This window comes from Acinonyx jubatus, chromosome A1, assembly GCF_027475565.1.
Source record: "Acinonyx jubatus isolate Ajub_Pintada_27869175 chromosome A1, VMU_Ajub_asm_v1.0, whole genome shotgun sequence".
NCBI lineage: Eukaryota > Metazoa > Chordata > Mammalia > Carnivora > Felidae > Acinonyx > Acinonyx jubatus.
The window spans coordinates 45,470,210-45,482,478 of NC_069380.1; the positions used below are offsets into that span (position 1 = coordinate 45,470,210).

Consider the following 12,269-nt stretch of genomic DNA (forward strand, 5'->3'; position numbering starts at 1 on the left):
AGAGCTGACTTATGTTGTTTTTAGATGCCTCCCATTAGAAAGTAAATATTCCTTCAATGCTATGCATTTCACAAAATTTAATAAAGACGAACTGTAAATAAAGTCACAGGGAGATTTCAGACAGTTTTATTAGGAGATTGTTGAAAAGAAAAAAGAAAATTAAATACAATAACAGTAAACGTGGTTCTCACATTGAAACCAGGCTCAAAGAACTAGGCTACCATAGAAAAATTTCCAATTCTTGCATTATGATGTAAAAACAGATTTTTGTACAGATTTTGTACAACAAAATTCGTAATAACCTTTTATCATTTTTAGAAAACTTTAAATATATAGATAAAAATAGACAATTTTCATAGGTCCTACATGAAGATGAGTATGTTCTGTTCCAAGGGCTTGCATAGAGCGCAAATGTGGTTATAATATAGAACAACTAGACATTAATATTTTTAGGATTACAAAAGCATGGAAACCATAAAATGGGCACAATTTTACTCGTTTATACGAAAAAAAACCCAAAACAAACAAATTTCAAACCAACCTGTATAACTAAAAAAGGAAAAAAAAAACTTAAGTTACAGACTTAAAATAACATTTCGTGAATTGTAATATTTACAACATGTTAGTAAGATTTTCTCTTAACATATAGCTGTAGCTTCTTTCTTTAATCCTTGCTAAAATTCCTTTTATATCAAACCAAACACTAAAGCATTCTCAAAGGTCTTGAAAGTATGCATTTTAAAACTATTTAACCTACTTAACAGGTGACTCTATGCAAGGAGCAGAGCAATGGCTGATTCTACTACTTAGGTTCAGTTGTAGGCTTTTTAAAAAATCTTTTAAAAAATGTATGATTCAAAAGCTTGCCACAAGTCCCTCCAATTTTAAGTGTTGTAATCCTTTAAAGACTGCATCCAGGGAAAAGCAAGAAATACAGACAACAAGGAATAGAATCTCTTGTGCTCAAACAACAAAAGATGGTTATGGAAGAACTATGCATAGGAAACCAAGTTTCTACAAAGCATTTACTAACAGTATTTTAAATAAAAATATTGCTCCCTTTTAAGCAAGCTAAAATAGGAACTGTATACATAAGTTTATTATTGTATTAAAAAATGGACTCAGCTGGTTAATAGTGAACTACACAAAAGAAATATGTTCCAGTATTGCAAGGAAGACCTAAAAACTATAGAAGCTTAGTGCCAGAGTATCTACGGTGTTAATTTTTCTTAACCGAATAATTAATACCGAATTGGAACTATCTTTAAACATTTTTAAGCTAGCTTTCTTGGACATTTAGGATTTTGCTATTTATGGTAATAAATAATGTTATGATCATAAAATCTTAAGATGACAGCAAAATCATAAAATGTACAGTGACTGTACTGATTCATAATATCAGTCTTTAAAGGTGTAACTCCAGATTAGTAAAAACAAAGAGAAGGTAACTTCAGTGGGTAATAAGCACTGTTTGCAGCTTTACTTCCAGTTATCTGCACAAAAGTGAAAACACATACTGTAACTTTCAAAAAGACAGTGAAAATAACACATAGGCACCCTTCCCTCTGACCAGGGGGGGAAGCACAACACATTTTAACTTTATCACTCAGCGCTACATGGTATTGGACTGATACATCAAGGGTTTGTTAGGTTTTGTTTTTCAGCAACATTAACATAATATGACATTAACATATAAAAATATTTCTGGTGTTTTGATTTACTGTTCAGCCACAATCCATTCTCAATAGTGCAGTTTGGGGCACTAACTAGGGTTCAATATACAAATAAAAGTGGCTGACACAGAGTTCTGATGTCACCAGATGCTTAAGATCTCATTCATTAATACTGTGACTCCAGACAAATATTTACATGCCTGCATGCGTTAAAACCAGAAAGATGTCTTTCTGACTAACAGGGTGACAAAACATATTTTCTAAAATTCTCATTTTCCTAAACTCTAGTATACTACTGCATACATAATACCTTCCTTGTATGTTTTATGTTTATATACTGTACATGTGACCAACAGTTTGAATAAGAAGCATCATTATTATTTTAAATTCTATATACCACTACCAGTTTGGAATGAAAACATGTTACATTTATTTTTTTTTTAAGAAAAAAGACCTTCAGTGAAACCTTTTGGCTTATATTCAATGCTTCTTTTCAGATATGCAAAATGTTATTTCACTGGGTTGTTGTCAACATCCATTTGTTGGTCTTTTGGAATATGTGAAAAAAATCTTCAGGAGAAAACCCACAATTAGTTTAAAATCAAATGTAATAGAATATTACTCTTTGATTTATTGATTTTTTTGTGTTTTTTGTGTTTTTTTGTTTTTTTTTTTTGTTTTCTTTTGTTTTTTGTTTTTTTTTTTTTTTAGGAATCCTCTATGCCCCCTACAAGTTCATTTCCAAGTGTTCTTGCTGGTTTCTGGAGGACATAATTCTGTAAGTCTGGGTGACCACTGTTACAAGAGTCTCTTGATGTGCTCAGATACAGAATTTTCAGAGGAAGAAAATGGTTCATTCCATTAAAAAAAACAAAGCTAGGTCTTATTCAGACCTGTCTTTAACTCAGTATACAAGTGTCCAGCAGCAAAGTTGCAGTTATTAATTGTAAGAAGTTGATACTTGTACATTTACAAACATTCTCAGGTCTCTGGTATGAACCACAGGTGAAAATCAATGGAGGAAACTTTGTAGAATACTTAAACTTTTAAAGAACATTAATACACAAAATTGAGGAAGTTCCCGTAAAAGGACTTTATTTTTTCTGAACTTTCAAATGACGAATGTCTGCAAAGTTCTTTACTATAACATGGAATTTCTTCAACAGGAAAGATTCAGTACATGACAGTAGTTTTCAAATACAGTCTTCCATCTAAAAATAAACAATAAAAAATAATTAATTACATGACATTTGGGAGACAAATGTGAATATAATAACTAAGTAGGCTGCTATAAAATTTGTGTATCTTATTCTATCTTCATTTGTTTAGGAAGTAACATTTTTTCACATATTCTCAATGTTAATTTCGAAATTACATGGAGTTTATGTGATCAAAAAGAATACAGAGTTTCTCATAAATATATATTTGCTATTTTGATATCAGTTCCAGAGCACTCAGAAAATAAATAAGAGTGTGTGTGTGTGTGTGTGTGTGTGTGTGTGTGTGTGTGTTACTGATATGCAAAGCTAGTTGATTTCTGTTGAATGACAACTACTTCCTCCAAGCTTGCAGAAACAAAGCCTCTCTGAATGCACTCAGGTGTATCTCCATCAAGAAAAACTAAGCTCCCGTCATACTCCTTAGCAGTGTTGTTAAATATACCATGTAATGTAACAATTGTGCACATTTGTTGCTATTTATATGAAAGCCACCTAGGTTATTTCATCACTATCAATGAGCTATATAGTCTTTCCTCCTTGAAATGAAATTAACCAAATAATTAAATGGTAAGATGGAAATATATTACTCAACTTTTACCAACTGAGAAACTCACAGTCATGTGAAAAAGAAAAGCAAGTCAAATATTGGACACATTCAATAAACACATTTGAATGAAGCAAAATAAGAAACGGGAAATTAAAAATCCAGAGGGAAAAAAAAACAAAATGTAAACTCATTTCTCAACTGTAACACCCTCTAAACTGCCAACATTGTGGTGTGGACTAAACTTTGGATATATAATGAAACCTTGGATTGCGAGTAACCTGTTCTGCAAGTGTTCTACATGACCAGCAAACATTTCTAATAAATTTTAACTTGATAAATGAGTGATGTCTTACAATACCAGTAGTATGCAACACTGAATGTCACATGATCACAAATGAGGCAAAGGTTCTTGAAATTTGCTTTGATATACGAGTGCTTTGGATTGCAAGTATGTTTCCGAAATGAGTAACACTCACAAACCAAAGTTTTACTGTATTTATAGAAAATATATCTAAATTCCAAGTTTTAAGACCTACAGTAGAAGGTAATCTGAAAAGAAAATTTTCCAAGCATTTTTAAAAATGCATACTGCCATGTAAATGTTTGCAAAATGACTGATAACTTCAAAAGCTGAAATATAAGGAAACAGAAATCACCTACACTAAATCCAGCAAATAGAAATATATAGTCCAAATATTTGCAGATCCTCATCTTTAACACTAAGCTAATTGCATTCTCTCACATGACCTGTAGTAGACATAGTAATCAGTAAGGAACTTAAAACCAATGTTAAATAGTTTTTTACTTAGAAATATTGGTGTGCCCAAATTTCTACAGTCCTACTATGTTTTATTTTAGCCTAAATTGTCAGTTGTACCTCTCAGATGTCACAGACTCTGTTTTGTTCATTGATATATCCCAATAACCTGGCACATATTCAATAAACATGTGTTGAATGAATGAATGAATCAGAGACAGGTTTTGTGAGATTTACACAAAATAGATATTGAAATAAATAAATCACATAAATGTAAATACATATTTAACTTATTATACTGTTATCATTTAAAATCCACCATTTGCCTGGCTCAGTCAGTTAAGCGTCTGACTTCGGCTCAGGTCATGTTCTTGCGGTCCGTGAGTTCCAGCCCCGCGTCGGGCTCTGTGCTGACAGCTCAGAGCCCGGAGCCTGTTTCGGATTCTGTGTCTCCCTCTCTCTCTGACCCTCCCCCATTCAAGCTCTGTCTCTCTCTGTCTCAAAAATAAATAAACGTTAAAAAAATGTTTAAAAAAATAAATAAAATAAAATCCACCATTTGACTTCAGCCACATGCAAAAGAATGTCCGTGAGATTACTCTCATACTGGCTATTTTTTTTGTTATTTATCTATTATTTACTTATTTATTTAGAGTAAGAGAGAGAGAGCACGTGTGCGCGCTCACACCCAAGCAAGCCAGAGAGGGGCAGAGAGAGAGGGAAAGTGAATCCCAAGCAGGTCCCATGCTGTCAGCACTGAGTCCAAAGTGGGGTTCAATCCCACAAACCATGAGATCATGACCTGAACCAAAATCAAGAGTTGACACATAAAATGACTGAGTCACCCAGGTACCGCCCCCCACACCCCATACTTGCTAATTTCTAATAAGGTGTATCAAGTATTGGTTGCCTCTGTAAAATCAATCCAGTTAAACTTTAATAATAATATTTACTTGGAAGTCTCTAAATAATCAATCAATAATCATGTATCAGCAAACTTTAATATATGAAACATATAATAATGACAATGACTGTCTGTTCCCCATAAGTAGCATACACATTTGGATATATGATATAATCTGAGATTCACCAATGCAAATATATTATTAATCCAACTGAACACTGTTTTTGAACAATGACTTAAAGGCATAAAAAACTATGCTAGATAATCATCCTAGATATGCTGTCTAAAAACATTTTACCTCCTGGCCTGTAATGATAATCTTTCATTAATACTAAATATTACTATAACTCAGAAGTAGCTATTACACTATTACAGCAAATATAGAAATTTCCTAAATCAAATATTAATCAAATACCAATATCAAAACCATAACATTTTGATGAAAATTTCTTTCTAAGTAAGGATATGACAGTACTATATTAACAGATTATAAAATATTTATTGTTTTTGCATGGAACATGGTGTGATTTCTTCTGTTTGCTTGGCTTGATTACAGCCACCTCTGAGACATAACTAATTTTCTCACTTACATCATACATAAATATACCATCTATATACACATTATATATATGTGTAACTTTCTGGTTTCAGTTTAGCAGGAGTTCCTAATAATTACTTTGTAAATAATCCGAATAAACTTGGTATTATAAAATAAGCTAAAATTTCAGCCTTTCATATATTTAGTACAATGTGGCTAACAATTGGACACTTTTATTTTTTTTTTAAGTTTTTTTATTTACTATTGAGAAACAGAGAGAGACAGAGCATGAGCATGGGAGGGGCAGAGAGAGGAGGAGACACAGAATCCAAAGCAGGCTCCAGGCTCTGAGCTGTCAGCACAGAGCCTGATGCAGGGCTCGAACTCACAAACTGTGAGATCATGACCTGAGTCGAAGTCAGACACTTAACTGACTGAGCCACCCAGGCGCCCCACAATTGGACCTTTTTAAAGATAACTTTGATCCTAATGATTTTTTACTACATAAAGCAACATACATTTTATAAAAATCTAGCAATAGAGGATTCAGAAGCAACTTAAAAAGCAGAGTACTAATATTTTTACCAAAGTTTCTAATTCTTAGCCTTTAATTACTTTATCCCTACTTTCTCCTTTTAGCTATCTCATCATTTCTGCTATGTAGTCAATTATGTTGAGAGTATCGTTCCCATTCTTACTTTAAGGAAACACAAAACAAAACAAACAAAAAAACACAACGTTTCCTAGCATTCCAGCATTAGATATTTGGACAAGAGACATTCTCAACTTCCTCCAAATTCAAATATCTAGTATTTTCCTCTCTAATCTTATCTGTTACCATTCTCCCCTCACTCCATGACCGTGACTCTCCTGTGCATTGTATGACACACCAAGCTCTGTGCTGTGTTGGATTATTTAGTCCTGTTCTTCCTTTCAGAAACCTAGAAGATAAATACTTCCTCCTTCCCTGATTCCCTTCCTGCTCTCCTCTACGGAACTTCTCTAAACAGAGAGCTCCTATTTATTCTCCAGTACAAACATCCTAGGAATTAAATCCATAATACTTGTCTCACTTTGAAGTTGCATTTGGGAGCCTACTACATGGTGAGATCCACACAAGCAGCAGCCCATCAGTATTACTCCCATCAGTATTAGAATGATAGTGTTCAGCATGATGCTTGCCTTAAAAGTTTAAAGCAATCGCACATGTTAAACTTTTGGGGAAATGAATCAATATATTAACATAACAAAAATAATTATCTTTGGCATGCTAGAAATTTATTTCTTATTTTTTTATCTTTTTAAAGTAGATTCCATGCCCCATGTGGGGCTTGAACGTATGACTCCAGGATCAAGAGGTGTATGCTTTATCAACTGAGTCAGCCAGGTCATATACGAAATACATTTATAAAAATTATATGCATTATATTTATGTGCTCAGTATCTGATCTACTATAATTCCATTTTTAATAAATGACTCCTTGCATTTTTGACTAATGTTCCTAACAGATGGACAAATGCATCAAGCATTAAAGATGCCAGCTATAAAACAGACCCCACCTGCTACAGTTAAGGCCGTTTCATGATTAAATAATACGTAGGCCTCAGAGATTATCTGCCTTAGAATTAACTAGAAGCAGATATACACCAGGCAAAGACAGACCCTGAAGAGTAACTCACTCTCCTTTTGACTGCAAAGCTTAACTTTCAAATCAGTTCTACTTTGTGATTTTGTCACATTTATTGAAACATACTTACAGATAATTCAAAGTCTGTAAGGAAAAAAAAAGTTTTAACTAATTTTATATTGTTCCAGAGAAGTTAAACTGGTCTGCAATCCACAGCAAACAGCCCCACGTGTTATGTACCCAGAGAGCTAACAACAGGCCTCTGAATTATGGGACCACAGGTCTATCTCAGGCTTTTGATAACAAACCACCTGAGTGAAAGTAGAATGGTAAGGGTGCTAGGAAAGATATATGGGCCCATAATTCAAACTGACTATGTTTTTATGTTATATAATAATGGTTTCAATACTTCCCTTCCTTGAGTCTTGAAACAGCACACAAAGCCATGGGGCCATAGAGAAGGCCCTACAAAAATGAGCTGGAGTACTTCCACAGCTAAGACTTTGTTATGCAGAGGTGTGTGGTTTGATCTGCAAACTCAGAGGTCTAATTTATATATTTTGTTTTAAGGGCTGCCCTTTGTGCATTCTACTCACCTTCTAACTAGACAATCTCACACCTATCCACCCTTTCTCATATTGTATTTATCTATTTCTACACGTGGTGACCACGGAAAGATAGTTTTCTGTTTCTTCCTGATGCCAGGTTTACCAAACAATTATTCCTTGATATCTCGAATGGATGAGAGCTTTTTTTAAGATCACCTAAATTAGCAATAAAGGAAATGATTATTATTATTAGCATAGTTAATATTTTCTGAGCACTTGTGTTCAAGGCACTTACAGATTTTAACTCTAAACTTCCCAACAACTGAACATAATAGGTCTTCTCAGTGCCTTTTAAAAGTAGGCTACTAAGCTTGAAAAACTTAAGTCTCTTGCACATTTTCACAGAGCTTGCAAGTAGTGATTTGATATTTGTGTGAATCCAAATTTCACATCCATTCCACTATGTCGCTTCCCTTTAATAAGCAATTGGACCCTCACTGGAGGAAATACAATGTCTCTGACTTGTAGAGGTAAGAGATTGAATCTCAGTACCATCAGCCTTCCTGCCTTGTGGATCTATTCCTCGTTGTATTCCCCAAGACAGGGTCTTTCTTTTGGTGTGCAGAATTTCAACTGAATAAACTGAAACAAGAACTAGAATTCTGATGGTTTGATTTAAAAAAAAAATCCTCCTTTAACACTATGATTATTTGCTTTTGTATGGGAGTTTGATATGACAGAAAAATCATCAAGCTACACTTTGTGCATGGGAGTACTTAATTAAAAAGTCTGTTCTAATTAAGAGCATTGGGGAGTAGGGAGTGAATGAAACGATTTAAATTACAAATTCCTAATAGTTCCAAAGTTCATTGTGATTTGATGCTTACAGCTATAATTTGGTGTGTAAGAAATTATCTACATCACAGAATAGTTTACTGCAGGTGTAAAGTTTTGTATGATATTTATTGTTACAATGAAGATTTAGCTCTATAGATAATGAGTTAAATTTTTAAAAATTCCTCGTAAAAATGGATCTCAGGTTTTAATAATAAAGTTGAAGCCATCAGATCAGATCATTAAGCAGATAGTATATACCATTAAATGTATTATTTGCTGTGGTTGAGGAAGAAATAGGGAATCTGTCACAAAATTTCCAATTTTGGTTTGTTTTGTGTTCATGTATTAATTTTACTGTTTTGATATAATGCTTTTGCAGGTATTATTATATGTAGTTATTGGAAATATCTAATACATATAGACAGACATAGAATTTCGCTTTATTTCTACATATATTCTAAAACTAGAGTATCGAATAGCTTGATCATTTATTTTTAGAACTAACAAAACTTGTTCAATAACAACGACATTATAATAATAAGATTTTATACTAGAAGATAGCATACAAGTTGGAACAATTTCAAATTGCTTAGTTGGGTGACACCAGAAATCCAATTCTTTCATTGTATGAAAAAGGGAGTCTGCTAGTGAAAGGTATTGTATAACATGCAAATAGATATATATTCTAGTTTTGAATAGAACTCCCTTGCAAATATCCACAAGGATCTCTTACATGTTTTTTTGCACAAAGGGCTTAATAAATTACATTTCCTGTTAGGAAGTAGCTTTATTAAAAATGGCATCTATATTTTTCAAAACTTATATCCAGACACCTGTAATCTAACAAAATTTGCTGCTTTCACAAAACAGTTGTATGTACACATATCTCACTACTCCAGAGCTGAGGAAAATATTAACATGATAGAGGCAAACATATAAGATCATGTATCCAGAAACTTTAATATTTACTTAAAGACTATTAGGTTAATATTAGCCCTGAGCCTCTCTCAGCATCATGTCTTAATCATACAAAGTAAGAGAAACCAAAACAAGTGATGAAAACAAATGTTAATGATTCATGTGATATTTGATAAGACAACGAGAGGAAGTCAAAATAAAAGCAAACAAACAGGAACAGATGGGAAGGATCTTTGTCAAGTCATAACCCCTCTTCTAAAACCCCCAAAGGAAGAAGCTAATTAAAGAAAATATTGTTTCTTGCTTTTTTTTATAACTTTATATTTAGAGTAAGAACATTCTGCGACTGCTAAAGCAAAGAAGCAGAGACACAAAGTCTACATTTACATGAGAAATATTTTAAGAGAGATTGATGTTCAGCAGAGGCCCTTTTATGAGAGGATTCTGAGTAAATATCATTTCTTCTCATGAAATGCAGTTAACTAACGGTCCAAGAAATTTCCAGAAGTTATATTGAAGGTTGTGTTCAAATATAATTAAAGAGTAAAAACTGAAAAATTTACAACAGATTTTGAATTTTATGTAACTCGGGGTTATGGCTGCGTAATGTGAGGCCCACAGAGTTGGGTCAAAGTGAGAGAGAACTGGACCCCAGATCCTTTTGGAATGCTTTCTGCATAAGTACCTAGTGCTATTCTAGAGAGTGGGCATGGGCTGTGTATACAAGAGCACTGCAACAAGTGTATTCTGTCTATACAAGCCAAATATACTAGTACAAGCTGTAGGTAATATGCTGCCTAAAGAAACAATATGGCCCAGCTCATTAGAAATCAGAGCAGATAATATCATGTTTATTACTAGGCTAGTATGAAGTAAAGCTCTTGATTGTAGTTAATAGTGATGACAAGGGGCGCCTGTGTGGCTCAGTTGGTTAAGCTTCTGGATTCGGCTCAGGTCATGATCTCAGAGTTCCTGAGTTCCAGCCCCACACTGGGCTCTCTGCTCTCAGCGTGGAGCCCGTTTTGGAACCTCTTCCTCCCTTTCTCTATGCCCCTTCTCTTTCTCTCTCCCCCTCTCTCAAAAATAAACAAACATTTTAAAAAATGACAAAAAAAGTACACTCAAAAACTGCTTTTATATATTTCTCAGTTTCCTTCAAAGAAGAAAGTAAATGACAGACCGCAGTCTAGTTTAAAACATGTTCTTAGAAGATCATCTAAAGCTATAATATATAGATTGAAAGGTAACTAAGCTTTAGTCAAAGATAATAAAAGGGAAACTCTGTCCACTCCTTGTGAAGGAATTTTGTATCAGACTTTAGGTAAGCACAAGAATCAAGGAGGGACCCAAACTTTGGCAATTCAACAACTTGAAGCAGGTGGAACTGGACTGTAGGTTTTGTGTGGCTAGAAAGGATCATCATTGGGCAACTGGTCTACTCACAACATCCTTTCTAAATAGGATGCTAAATAGACAAACCAGTAATGAAAGCTGGGCTGAAAATATGCAGGGAAGGCATCTGAAGATCTACAGATAACTATGGTTAATCTCCGCTGGCTTGAAGTTATTTAGTCAACTCCAGCCCTAGGCAAAATACTTTCCCAAATGGCTAGATCAGCTTAAAATATTTCATTTCCTCTGAGAAGTGACATTCTTGCTGTCTGTATCTTAAAGAATAGGCTCTGCCTGAATTTTAGGCTCAGTGATAATGTTGATGCTCTCTGTGGACAAAGAAGAATTTGTTATCAGAGATTAAGATAATGCTGCTTTACTGGATGCTAAAGGTCTTTTATTCTGCAACTCAAGAACCTTCCCCAGTGGGGTAGAAATCTGGACCCTGTGGTTCCATTAACTGATATCTATGTAGGAGCTCAATGTTCTTAAAACCATACCTCCATGACCACAACCAAACAAAATTGATTAAAAAATCATCATCATCAATTGTCTGCTGCTTATCTATGCAACAGGGAACAGGCCATTCTGTACTTCATGTTAAGAAATCATCCCTCTGACAAAATGTTTTAACCATGAATAATCAGCCTATACTCATGGAGAGGGTTTGGATCCCATATATTGTATTACTAGAACCTAAGTGTTGTTACAACTGTGAGTCATAGGATTCAAACTTGTCCCCTCAAGTTGCTTTTACTATGCCAACACTTAAAAAGCTTCGCTACCCTAGGGGCACTCGGGTGGCTCAAATAGTTATGTGTCAGACCCCTGATTTTGGCTCAGGTCAAGATCGTGGAGTTCGTGAGTTCAAGCCTCATGGTCCATGGGTTCAAGCCTTATGTCGGCCTCTGCGCTAACAGTGTGGGGACTGCTTGGGATTCTCTCTCCCTCCCTCTCACTCTTGCACCCTTTCTCTTTCTGTCAAAATAAATAAATAAACTTTTTCTAAAAAAATTTTTAAAAAAGCTTCACTATCCTAGAGAAATTGATTAAACTCTGGCTATAATATCCTTAATAACAGATAACATACCATATGATGTTGTGTATTTCTAGTAACTTGAACATTGCCTGGAATCTGGAGAGAACTATGAAATTAAGATCACAAAATGAGGGGAAGATCATATGCCCCTGAATGCATACCTTGAGAAAAATACAGTCTCATGTGGGTGGTATATTGGCTTAGAATATATAAGCTGAGCCTACTCATGAGGAACTATCAGATGAAAATGATAAACATTCTATTAAGA

The 12,269-nt window shown here is 34.2% G+C and overlaps 1 protein-coding gene across 1 annotated transcript in view; it reads right to left on the bottom strand.

Moving 5' to 3' along the window:
• Positions 1 to 110: 110 nt before the first annotated feature.
• The window catches only part of DACH1 (dachshund family transcription factor 1), a 431,702-nt gene continuing 419,543 nt past the window's right edge, over positions 111 to 12,269 (bottom strand). Inside the window, exon 11 of the mRNA XM_027064982.2 lies at positions 111 to 2,884. Coding sequence (XP_026920783.1) covers positions 2,847 to 2,884 — 38 coding nt within the window. The 3' untranslated portion in view covers positions 111 to 2,846. The remainder of the gene's footprint in view (positions 2,885 to 12,269) is intronic.